General features: G+C 53.5%; 1 protein-coding gene across 1 annotated transcript; it reads right to left on the minus strand.

Annotated features, from left to right (window-relative positions):
- Positions 1–212: 212 nt before the first annotated feature.
- LOC122380486 (cell surface glycoprotein 1-like) lies at positions 213–7,048 on the minus strand. The gene is made up of 2 exons (XM_043363680.1): positions 6,691–7,048; positions 213–2,343 (listed from the first exon to the last, which is right to left on the minus strand). Exon 2 carries the CDS (start codon positions 2,341–2,343, stop codon positions 847–849), a length of 1,497 nt encoding a protein of 498 aa, XP_043219615.1. The 5' UTR covers positions 6,691–7,048; the 3' UTR covers positions 213–846.
- Between the last annotated feature and the right edge of the window lie 6,327 nt (positions 7,049–13,375).

A 13,375-nucleotide genomic window follows, 5' to 3' on the forward strand; every position in this document is an offset into this window, starting at 1 on the left:
GTCATACGGAATGCCTCCTCATTATAAACGAGGCAACAAAACAGTTGTTTTCCGATCGTAGCATTCGTGATTATGTAGAGTGCGACCGCGTTCACTAATATGTGCATCATTGTACTTCAACTGATTTGCTTAAAACGTGTTGCTACAAATGAAGCGTCTTCTTGATGGTTCTATGCTACCTTTTCGAAGCAGCTGCTTTGACAAACATGTAATAAACACGATTATTTATTCGATACAAGTCACGAGTTCATGCACGATGAGTAACAAGTGCCTATTTACAGTGCCACATTGTACAAACACACATACAAACATACAACAACAATATTGACATCAGCAATGCCTTGTATAGCGGCCGAACGAGCGCGCAGTCGGGGCATTCGGAGGTCGCTGGGACCTCCGGCAGACCCTGTAGCAGTGGCCGGACGGCGCGGCGACTGTGCCCGCCCTCACGAGCTCACGGGTGCTGGTCACTGACTCACTACCCTGGCTGAGATCACCGGTCCGATGGCGCGGGTGAGCCGAACGCACCGCTCAGGACGTGGCTGGACGGTAAACTTGAGCAGGGTCAGGTCACCACGGGACGGCACTGACAGGTCAACAGCGTCAGAGTGGATGGCTCGTAACTGGACTGTGCCGAGTGGGTTAGTGTTCCCGTGCGATGCGGGCAATAACAGGTGAACAGACTCCTTTTCGCCAGAGTTGGTGAGAACGGCGCACACCGATCCATACTACTTCCAGCCGAGCGTGGCAAATGACTGAGTCTGTCGAACGCTCTTGACAAGCTGCCCAACTCGTTTGGTCCTGCCCGTGCTAATTCACGAGGTTCTCTCAGGTCCCGTGCCGGTCTCAGCGGGGACTGGGGCCACGCTGACTGCCCGGTGGGGGCAGGTAGCGCGCGTTATGCCCCCGCACAGAGGTAGATGACTGCGATGACGTACTCGAGTAGCTCGTGCGTACCGAGTACGTTCGTGTGCGCGTGGCGCCGATCCGAGCTGCCTCGGAGGACGGCGGCTGGGCGGCCTCTAAGGGCTCGTCTGGGAACCGCACCCTCCCACCGCCCCCACCGGCAGCGACGGCCGTGTGCCGTCGCACGCCGTAGCTCTGCCCGTTTTGCGGCTGGATGGGCGGCGATGTGGACTCCGGACCGAACCCGGGCCGACTCTCTGGCGATATCCGGATCTGGGACTCCGGGAGCGATTCGATCCTGGGCGTCTCGTAGAGACTGTCAGGCCGCGGCTCGGGCCGGCCCAGAGGGCTGTAGCCCTTCATCAGCTCCGGGTTCACCGGCTCACTCGTCTCTTCGTAGGGTTTTTCGCCGTCTTGAAACCCACTATCTGTGTAGGGGACTTCGGCGTATGATCGGCCGTCCTTGTATTTCTGAACATCGACATACGGCTCGTCAGTGGTGTAGGGTTTTCCGTCCGAGTATGGTTCCGCACTGGTGTAAGGAGTTTCCTCCGGGTACGGCTCTGCGCTGGTGTAGGGGTTTTCCTCCGGGTACGGCTCTGCACTGGTGTAGGGTTTTCCGTCGATATACGGCTGTTCGTAGGTGTAGGGTTTTTCGTCTACATACGGCTGGGAGTCTGTATGCGGTTGACCCGGCGCGTAGGGCTCCCCTCCGTCGTACGGCTGCGCTCCGACGTTGGAGTGCGGCCCAGCCACCGACTCCGGCTCTTCCAGCCGCGACTCAGGTCTCCCGTACGGGGAGTACCCCCGAGTGCCCTCCGGACCCAGCGCCGGCGGCCGGGCCTCGAACAGGCCGTCCAGGCCGGGGAACCCGAACTGCCAGGCAGCCAACAGGTCTGGCGGTAGCTCATCGACGCCGAGGAACTCTGGCGGCGGGAACTTGGGCTGTCGGTACGGCGCCTGGTAGTCGTCCAGCGGCTCAGTGTCTGTGAACCCGCCGGAGAAGGCGCCGCCCTTCAGCACGAGCAGGTTTCCATCCAGCAGCCAGACGTCCTTGCGCGCCAGTCCGTCTAAATTCCTCTCATCGTCGATGTTGTTGACGGCCGGCTCGGCGTCCGCCGGACTGTCGCGGTAGCCGTTATTGAAGAGGATGTCCTGGATGCTATTTCCTCCCGGCGCGAGCGTCACCAGTTTTTTGGTGACGCGCGGCGCCGGTGTGGTGGTCGTCTCAGGCGCCGGCCGGAGGATGTTGACGGAATCGGACGACGGAGGGGCGATCCGCCGCGCCTGCCGCGTGCCGCCGCCGGCTACCGTCTCGTCGAACCGCCACCGGCCCGGGGCGGGGGCGGGGGCGGGGGCGGGGGCGGCGGACGGCGCGGGCGAGGCGCCCACCGCCGCCGACAGCGCCAGCAGACACGCCAGCTGCCGTAATCGCATCTGAAACACCAAAGAACAGCGCCCGTTCGTGATTGTCAACGGCATTGAGCGAGGCAACGTGCTGCAAAGCATAAGTAGTTTTATGTGCGATTTTATTAGTACGGCAAATACTTGCTCGTATAAATCGTAGGTGTCTTAAATACACCAGGTTGTTAGCTCTCATGTAGCGATCACAGTTCGGTAAATATTGAATCAGCAGCTCCGGGATGTTTGATCAGGCAGTCAGCTGATCGGCCGGTCAGCTGATGCCGATCAGCTGATCTCCAGTGGTCAGCCGCGGCCCCACCGTCCGGCACTCACACCCACATGGCGTGACCTGACCGAGAGCGGCGCGTGACCTCGCTCTGAATCGTGTCAGCGGAATCAGAGGCCGGCGGCGGCGGTCGGGTACCGTGGCCCCGTCGTCCAGTGGCCAGCGCTGGGCGGCCACTGCACCGCTGACCAGCACTGCACCATGGCAGAGTGCCAGCTCAGTCAGAGAAAGGACCCGGCGGCTGCACCCACGCCGCACCAGCACCTTGACCGTGGACTGGACTCGGGGGTGGGTGGGACCGTGCGACCCCTCCCCACCTGCCCTGCCCAGTGCCCAGTGTCCACTGTTCAGCTGAGCAGAGTGTGAACGACTCGTTTGGCAGAGCGCGGAGGCCTTGTTTTCCTCCCTGCCTCTCTTCCCTCGTCATTGTCCTAGCCACACCTGTTGACCGTGGCGGTACGCACAGCTCGGTCGGACGCCCGTCAGCGGCCCGCCCCCGCCCGTCAGTGGACAATGCCGCCGAGGGCGTGACCTGACACAGAGGGAGGGCGCGGCGCCGAGGGCGGCATGCATGCCAAGTGGTGCAGACCTCCAAACCAGCTTAGTCCATTATAAGACATCGGCAGCGCCAAACAAGGCCAGCACAGTGTTATTACACTGTGTCACGAACAGAGAGCGAGGAAGATCTTAGAGCTTTATTCTGTTCGTCGAAGTTTAAGACGAAATAAGCCGCTAAACTTCCCACATTCAAGTTAATATGCAACTCAGAAGACTTCTGCTCATTAAGTGAAACAACGATAAACAACGACATAAATGTAAATGCGCCGACTCGTCCCGTAAGGAGTTTTCAATTCCTTGAAGGTGGAGTGCATCCCTTTGTAGGTAGGAGATACAACAGGACACTGGACAGCACTCTGGGATCTGCTCGGCACGCCGTCCCCGACACGGGCTCCATCCTCGGTAGTGTATCAGTATGTGCTGTCAGGTGGAAGCCTCACAGTGGGTTTAAGCCGCGTGTTTGAAAGGATAACATTCTAGAAGCCGGTAACAAACATGTGTAACTGTTGAAATAGCAAGGTCGACCTGTACGGGATAAAAGGCTGACACGTGATAAAATGCCACCGGTATCGTCCCAAGAATCACGCACACACATCCCAAGTTAGATTTATCTTGAGGAAGGTAGTGCAGCTCTGAGAACAGTGCTACTGGTTTTAAAAATAACCTGACCGTTCCGAGGCCGCGACTTGTCCACTACCCGCCGCTGTGAGAACTTGTCTCGCTGCAGCGCCACCGTTTCGATTCGTTTTTCCTCGCTCTCCCGGTGGTAGATCGGGGATTAACTGCGGCTCAGACGGTGTGCAGCGAGCTCCTCTGACTGTGACCGCTCGGCCGGCCGGCCATGGCTAGCCGAGGGGCGCCTCTCGCAGCTGCCGGCGTCCTAATCCGCGGGCCTTGAGCCGTCTCTGGTCGGATTGTCGCCGGCCCAGCGACGGCCTCTGACTGCGTGGTCACGGGCCGGCGGCGTGGCGCCGGAGCTCGACCGCTCAGATACGTCGGCCGCCGCAGCCGCAAACCACCGGGCGCTTCCCTCGTCAGTACAGGGAGATTCATCCAACGGACGATGAACACACGCCAGATGCAGCACGCTGGCGCCATCAATAACTCCGAATGATGAAATCTCATAGCAACATCGGAGCACCGATGACTTTGTCATAATCAGGCCGGGCTTCGTGAGGTCCGAGCGGGGCCGGCCGGCCGGCTGGCGGCGGCCGGGGCCGCGAGTCACGCTGCTCTTACAGAGCGGGTCCAGCGGCCGGCCCGGGTCCGCTGGCCGGCCCGACTGCCGATGATGACGTGTGTGCCCTCCGAGGTCATCTCTCGGGGCCAGCGCACCGCACCGGTCCGGCCGCCGTGGAGGGGCGAGCTAACGTCACCGGCCAGTGCGGCGCAGAGATTACACCGCCGCACACTCGAACGGGTAATAGAGCTCGGGAGAGTTGAGATGACGCGAGAGGAGCTTTGTACGAACAATAAAACGCAAAAATGTTCCTAACCCTTCGCTTTGGACAGGGAGGCCGCACCTATGCACCGGCTCTTTGCTGGCTTTATATCACTGTTATCGCTGGTGACGACAGTGCTCACAACGGGTGTGGTGACTTTTACGGGGACAGGTTTCTAAAGAAAAAAAATAATCAAATTTCGTGACTGAAAGCAGTGCTTCATCCAGCTCTAGAAAAGTGTGCAAGTGGGTGCGTCGATCCTTCTTAAACCCACTCAGTCCCGACAAGGCCAAGTACACCATACATGATTCATGGCTTCGTAAGCTCGGGCTGACACTGTCGCCCGTGTTGGATCAGTGGCTCCGTTCCAAGCCCGAAGCGGGAGCCGGGTCGGAGCGACTGGGGCGCTCGACATCCGTATAGATCACACCTCTCTCTCGAGCAATGTGCACCGTTACGTCAGTACGTTATTATCATTACGTCAGTCGGATGTGTTTTGTGGACAGTGACTGGGCGCCGAGCGTCACGGGATGCGCGTACGGCCGTGAGCCGTGACTGTCGTCTGTGACTCGTGACGGCGCACCTTCGGCCGTGACGCGGTCCGTGAAAGTGTCACCTACAGCCATGAACTGTATTGGACGGCCGTGCTGGTCGCATGGCCACGGTACGGCGTGTGGACGTAACGGGGAACGTGGCGCAGAAGACCTAGAGCGACATGAGCATGATGCGATGCGGGGATCGCTGCTCAAGGGTGTTAGAGACGGCCATGGGCCAGAGATCTAGCCGAGTCTTGTAGCAAGGTCTCGTCACACATGATAACGCATTTAAAAAAACACACACAAAGAGACCACTTTCATAGAGGACACGGAATCATGAAGGATATCACTGAGAACGTCTCCCCATCACAAGGTGACGTTAGGAAAAACCCACGGCTTTTTCTGACAACTGCCGTTTATCGACTCATCAGTGTTCCCCTCAGGTGCGTACACACGGAGCGGAATCCTGCCCAGCCCGGAGCGGAAGCCGTGGGGATCGATGGCCCTGTCCGATTAGGGAGTACCGGCGGCGAATCCTTGACGGTCTCTGCGGCGGACATGGCCGCTACAGCGAGACAAGGTCGGAGCCGTCAGCTAATGACCGGTGGCGAGCCAGACTCCGACCTGATCCGACCGATCCGCCGCGCCTCATCGCGGTGCAGCGTCTCACGCACAAATGCGTGTCGTGTAATAGCCAATAAGGCTGCGCCCGGGAGAAGAATAGGTGGGTCATGATCACCCGTGGAGCACTACAGTGATGAAATGACGCAACAGCGGGGGTTTTCGTCTCAAATGGTTCAAGGTTTGGGCGCCGCGCCCACTTCCTGGAGGGCCGGATTTACAATCAAGGAATCCAGTTCCATTATACGGATCGGGTGGAAACGTCCATCAGATGCCGATCAAGGACACACACCCACAGTTGTATTTAGAGCATCCGGGTTCTCCGAATAGTTAAAGCACGATCGTTGGAGCCCACAGACTTGGTGTAGGTAAGGTCAAGACATCCCAGATGACACGAAGGCCTCAGAAGAGCGCCGATTGTCCCGAGTTCTGACCTACTTTATGACATTTTTTCTCGGTCCCGACACAATCGTGGCTCGATTGTGTTCGCAGGTCCCCTCTCGGGAAACCAAGGTCTTGCGGGTCATGAGTGTTTTAAGAGGTGTCGATTCAGCCGCCCCCCGGCCTTTGCATGCAGGTTATAAACCTACAGCCGATATGCGATGTTCATGAGCAGCATGGATTCACATGCGTTATGTATTAGTTCCACCAATACTCTAGCAAGATTCGCTATTCAAATAGGATGATAAAAAGGCGCTCAAATAAAGCGGGGTGTTTCCAAAATTCAAACGATTTTTTCATGACTTATTTTAATATAAGTAGAAGCATGATGAAAACAACTGCCGCTCAAGGATGATCTCAACACTCACAGACTCAATTAACGCACAGTCACAGAGCACAACTCATATCAAACTACTAACACTGTCCATGCAATAGTTTCGTCTATAGAAAAATAGCACACTCATAGACCGACGAATGCCCAAACGTATTGTCTTACCTTTGGTTTAGATGATCGGAGACGACTTGTCCAATCACAACAAAATCTCCACGAAAACGGTCCTTTGGAGTCCAGCTCAATCACTGAGAACCGCAATTTTCAGCAAACCCGCACTGACGCACTTTCAACAATCTTCACCGAATCACACGGAGTCCCACAGCACGCTCAGTCGCCCGGCTGAATCCGCGGACTCCGATGGACTCTCAGAGCGGAGGAGCGCACGTTGCGCCGGCGGAGTGACCGGGTGGACAGAGGGCGGAGCGGCCCTCAGTGCGCGCCGCGCGCCGGTCACTACCGGCCCCGCCGGCCGCAGCGCTGATATAACCTGCCGCCTACACGGCCCGGCCGGCCGGACTCCGGGCAACCGCCGCCGCCAGCCGCCAGCGTCAAGGTCGGGCCCGGCGTATACGGACAGACGGACGGGCGGACGGACGGGCGGGAAGACGGACCAATGGACGGACAGACAGTCAGACGGAAGGATCAAGGACCAGCGGACCGACGACTAACGGATGGACAGACGACTAACGGATGGACAAACGGACATGCGGACGGACGAACGGACAGACGGTCAGACGGAAGGATCATGGACCAACGGACAGACGACCAACGGATGGACAGACGACGGACGGACGGACATACGGATGAACTGACGGTCTAAGTTTCAGACAAACAGAAGGATGAACGGTTCGACGTACGGACGGACGAGTGGACAGACGGACTAACACTAACGAGCCGAAGAACAGACGGACGGCGAATCAACTGATGTATGAACTGGCAGACGAATCAACGAACAGAAAGACAGTTTGAGTTATTGAAAACATTTTTTTAATATGTTCAGACGGACAGATTTGACAGAAAAGTGCGCTGTGACGGGGCTGAAGAATTACGCTAAAAATGGGACGGAAATGCGCCAGGAACCGTGAGCGTTGGTCAATAAACAAGGACCTACTGGGCTTACTGACATGGACCTAGTGACAGACGGGGAGCAGCCGACACTGGAAAACGGACAAAGCCTGGCAGCACAGCCTTACTGGTGGACAAAGCCATGGATTATCTGGCGGTGGGTAAAACCAAACACACTCATCGATTTTAAGACCCAACGCGGATATTGACAAAACGTATAGAAAGCTCATTCGAGAGCAAACGCCTGAACTAGCATCAACTGATCTGGCATAAACAATTCTTAATCGGCAGTAGCGATGTTTGATGGTGGAAAATCATATATGTTAAAGTCTAACTTGCGCAAAAAATAAATCATGTGTGTTGAAATACCTAGGTAATCGCTACGAAACCCGCTTTTCATTTGCGTAAACTAGGATAGCACCATTCCCTATTGCCGATGCATTGTTTGTGTTAGCATTGCCCATAGTATTGTTCTTTCTTGCATAGCCGGCGAAAGTCAGTATTACCGAACAGTTTGTAATGCTTGCAGTGCACCAGCACCGGGATAGATTGGGATACATTCGGATACATTCGGTTACCGGGTGTCGTAGGTAAAGAAAACATACTACACATATGAAACACTGCAACTTTTTGTCTTTCGGAAAGATGGCTCGAAACGCCTAATCCATGAGAGCCAAGTCACAATAAATTTGACGCTACGCCTCCGATGCCTGGTCAAGGGGCCCAGTGCGGCGTCTGCCCAAAATTTTCCACTCACGTCACGGTGCCTGGCCAAGGGATCATACTCGTTGAATTCCTAAAAAGATGTCTGAGAAAACCATCTGTCTACCTGCCGAAAATAACTGGTGACTGGTAATAGTTTTCATGTCATTACTAGAACCACACACGTCCCTTCAGCATACCAACAAGAACGTGGGATGCGATTTATTTTGTGATGTCCTGGGCCTTGTGCGGCTGGCAACCTTGCTGCTGCATTCACTGCGTGGCCTTATTGGAGATTATCGTACGAGAAATGCTGTAATCCGCGGACAGCTATTTGGTGCTGCCGTTATGTGCGCTCGTGCAGTCTCCAAACTTCTGGTGCTCCCGTGCCTGCCTCGTTGCAGTCTCCATTTTCCTTCGCTACAAACGCGGGCCAGCCGGCCCGATTTAAATTGTATCATGCATAGAGACGGTTAGATACATCAATTTATACTCGTTTTATTACCACGTCAGGTGCGTGTTGGAATGGTGGCGCGTTTAATGTGACCATGTTAGGGTTTCATTGCATCGATTGTCGACTCAGCAAACCTCTTGATACAGCATTCAGCATTGACTCACGTTTTGGCAGTCACAAAGCACTTACAAATACGTGAAGGCTGCTCAGACGGTAGGTCAGATTAACGGCCACAAAGTGTCACTTGTCCGCGTTGCTGGGCGTGGCTACCTTGCGTCAGTCGCCGTGAAGTTCGAAGTTTATTGCGCGTGACTCGTGGCACGGCTATATCCGTTCTCCAAAGAGTCTTGACAGTGGACAGGACCGGTCCCGAGCCGCCCTGGAGGTCAGGTCAGGGTAGCAGCGGACAGCCCAGAGACTCAGCAAATGTCAGCTCACTGGTACTGCTGATGTCAGCTCGCCTTTTATGAATTAGTGCTATCGTATCCTCCCCGTTGCAGTCTCCTTATTATCTATGCTTGAATTCGCATATGTGACATTTGGTAGCATTATTAGAAATCCTGATTGCTTAGTAGCAACGCCTCTCATAAATTTATGACTTCATTGTTGCCCCATTGACTGAACGTCCATTCGACTTTATATGCTTTGAAGTTTTCATCTCTACCATGTTGCTGTAGCCTGCAAATGCAGTTGACAAGGTCAACTGTGTGTTTCTTGCCAACGGTTTCGCAAGGTGTTTTGGGCATTCCGATAGCAAATCAATGACAACATAGACATGTCCCGCATTGCGAAACAGGACTCTTCGCTTTGGAGGGCTCTGCTGGTGTGGTGTGGTCAAAGGTTTAACTAAGAGTTACACAATGTCCCGTTAAGTGGTATTAAAGGCAGGGCACACTATTACATTTATGGCTTTGTTTCTTCATGTTTCACCACAGGACGAAAAAAGAACTAAGAACTAAAATAAGAACTAAAAAAGGTCTGCGTTTACTAAAAAAACGCCACACTTGCACAAAATCCACCATTTAAGCCCACCAGCGCACGGTGTCATAAATTATGAAACGGACAACCGCAACTTCCTGGAACCAATCACCATTCTCAGTCACCATAGCGGCGCTCGGACCGTCGTCATCGCTTTTATGACAGGAGCATAAATGACACTACAGACACATAATGTCAGGACAGGAGTATGTTGATAGTCGCCAGCGCACAGTGGGCCAGGCGCATCAAAAAAGCGGAATTAAGTCGAAAATCAACTTCGGTGAAATTCCTGTAATTATGGGATAGAGTATTGTAAAAATGTCCAAAGTTTCCGAATAAGCAAGTTTCCTTTCCCCAATGTCAAGGCAGATAATGCTATAACGTCGCAAAGTAGGACTTACCGACTGGAGATGGAAATGACTGCTGTGTACCATATTCCGTTCCCCCGATTCAAAAGCTCTCAGCGTAAAATCATTAAAGTTATTCCGTACAAAATAGCTTTAAAAAAACAGCCGGTATTTCTGCGCATGTTTCTCGTACTCAAGTTCCCGGGAACTATTTCATGCTTACTAGTAGCGGTGGGGTTTGCAGTGCCTGTTCGGAACCGTGGTAGTGCAACGACGCAATGAATTTATATAAGGATATAAAGAAAACGTCACCGAACAACACGAAGATATTTGCTGCCTGACTTTCCTCAAGGTGTATAGCTTGCTGCCCAATGCAAATATTTTGCGCATTTTTGCGCGAAATGGACAAATAAGGGTTTAACCCTCGCCGGCATAGGCCGTTTTGCATCCCTCGACGGCACAGGGGGATGCAACCCTCCTCGAGTTTGGCCCCTAATTGAGCTAGAGCCTCGCGGAAAAAACCATCGTGTAGGTCGTCACGAGACGAAGCCAACGGTACCCGGTTTTAAGGTCATAGGTCAAATGGTGACCTCTGAGGTCAGGTCAATGGCCGAAAGTCGGGACCTATTAGAACGTCGTATAGTGTGGCTGCTAAGGGGTTTTCGGGATGCTGATCACGAATATCATGTTAGTTTTGATCACAGATGATGTCTTCATGCATTTAGGCCAGGTCGGGTCAGCTCAGGTCAGGTCAACCAGTATGGGTCCTGCCGGGTATTCGTAGTAGGTGTCAACCCGCCTCTGACAGCTTCGTAACATGTTACGAAGGCACCAAAACTACTTCGTAAATGTTCAAATGGTTCCTAAATTCGAATTCAGCTCCAAAAACTAGCCCAGAAACATGTAAAACTCGAAAAAGTGAACCGAGGTCATCGAAGGTCAATGACCTGACCTGACCTTCAGGTGACCTTTACACCCACCCTAATGCATGGGACCAACATCATAGCACATGTTTGAACGCTTGAAACCACGAAAAGACTGCAAACGCGCGGCCAATGCGGCATAGTGCCCGCCTGTCCCAGGCATATGTGCAGCGCAGAAATTAAATAATGACGTCATAGGTCAGTGACCTAGCGTAACCAATCAAAATTGAAAATGGATATCGGATTCGGCTTTAGCATGATATTTTACCCTGTAACGAATCGTTTTTGGCACCGCAGCTGTGCTCAACGATTTAATTCCGCTTTTTTGAAGCGCCTGGCCCACTGTGCAGCGGTTTTAGCTCATCGTGCTGAGACGGTTCCTTTTCTGGGTAGGTAAGTCATCTTGACAGAGTCCTACAACGACCAAGCCATATACTCGTATCGAGACCCCGGGGGGATTCTGTCGACAATGTTCACCCAGCAGGCGGTGACTACAACATCGGCATGAACTAGGGCCACTAGGGACAGCTGCCAGTTCTACATGACCCTATGTCTCATCAGAACGGCAATGACAGTCACTGTGCCATCATTTACGGTATTGAACACTTGTAGGCAGAACACTCCCCTTCCGCCGGTCATCTAAAGTGTCTCCTCTCTGTCGCACGTACTCGGCTATCACTCTACGGTCACCAGAGGTCGTCGGGTCGGACCTTCTGACCTGGCTGTCGCCTTCTCAGCCTCTCATGTCACGCGGCTTAACTGGAAGTGGATCCTAGTCGGGACGCTCGCTCCGTGGTCATGTGGTTAACCGTGTGCGGTGGGCCGTTCGAAACGATACAGGTTCACAGAGGCTGCACTAGATTGTACACACACTTTGGTTATGAATGGGAGTTATATAACGGTAGTGGGACATTTATGGACGTGCCCAAATCGCACACAAAATGTAATAATTATTTTAGATATTGCTATGAGACTTATAAAGTAAACTAGCCACTAGCAAAACGCTATAAACGAGTCTCTGGTATGCATATACTCGTGTACTTGATATACTCGATACTCGTATACTCGATATACCCGTACGCAGTCGCCCGTCAGGACGAGCGTCTCCAGCCAGCAGCCATAACGCCGGGTCAGTCCTCCTCACTGCTCGTGAGTACCAGCTTCCCAGGGTCGGGTGAGCTCCTCTCACACGGCCCGACCTCGGGTGAGCTGCCATTTCGCAGCCGACCTCACCGAGAGACGGCGTGAATCGTGATCGGGAGGAGTGAAATGGCCAATTGACGGCGCTCTGCCGACAGCACTCGGTCAATTTACGCGTCATGCTGCAGCGCGAGCGGCCCACAAACCGAGACTTTGGCGAGTCACGCCCCATCCCCGCGAGGGTCAATGTCGGCACGTATTCAAAGTTCAGAATCGGGCATAAATCACATCGTGAGGGATGATATAAAAATCCACGCCTGCTATGATTCAACGATGCATCAAGAATAAGGAAATTCCTAGAAACCACAATTTGAACACTACCTCATAAACTTGCAAAAGGCTCACTTTTACCTATAATCGTCTTGGAATTCAAAACCATCGAAGTAAAGGCTAATCGGCGGACCAAGAAGAGATGAGGAGCTGGATTATCGTCCCAAAATGTTTTTTTTCAAACTAGCCTATCCAATATGTAGAAGCAAATGACAAATGTTGTACTAGCCTCTTCAGAACTCCTCCGCACAACTACATATCCTGGCTGCATCAGCCTTTCGAAATGCCATTCAAATCTCCCTGACAGTTGTTAAGCCCCGTTTGATGTCTATAAAGCCAAGAACCAGAGTCGTCGGCTCTGTTTGCTGATGGTTCTCAGTTCAGTGCCGGTCGGCAGTTTCCCCTATTTGATCCACAGATCGGTAAACATCAGGGTATATTGAGGTAAACATCGTCTCTGCGGGGTCGGCGCCCGCTAACAAACAGCCGGCAAATCATGCGGCCAGTGATTGAACGCTAAGAGGAAGTTGTTTACCCGTCACGCAAGCTCGCATAGAGCGGCGAAACAATGATTGTTGTTTACTTAGGCTGCAAGGGCAGAAGTTGCGCTATGATTGTTGTACGAAGCATACCACATGAGCGGAATGATTTAGCAGAATTGCACCGCAACCGCATCTAACGTATCATAAATGCCGTACTCATACAGCATCATCAGTCACTACTAACTACGCTAATTAATAGCACACACGTTGGTCCATCCCTGGCACAGCCGACCATCTGACGGTCGGCCGGTCAGTGCGACCGAGACGGTCAGCCTACTGCGCTGGTGGACAAGAGCCCAGTGCAGATGCGGTCAGCCCGGCCGGTGGACCAGTACCAGTGCAGAGGCGCGTCCTCGAAGGTCGCTC

This window comes from Amphibalanus amphitrite, unplaced genomic scaffold, assembly GCF_019059575.1.
Source record: "Amphibalanus amphitrite isolate SeventyFive unplaced genomic scaffold, NRLGWU_Aamphi_draft 000098F_arrow, whole genome shotgun sequence".
Lineage (NCBI taxonomy): Eukaryota > Metazoa > Arthropoda > Thecostraca > Balanomorpha > Balanidae > Amphibalanus > Amphibalanus amphitrite.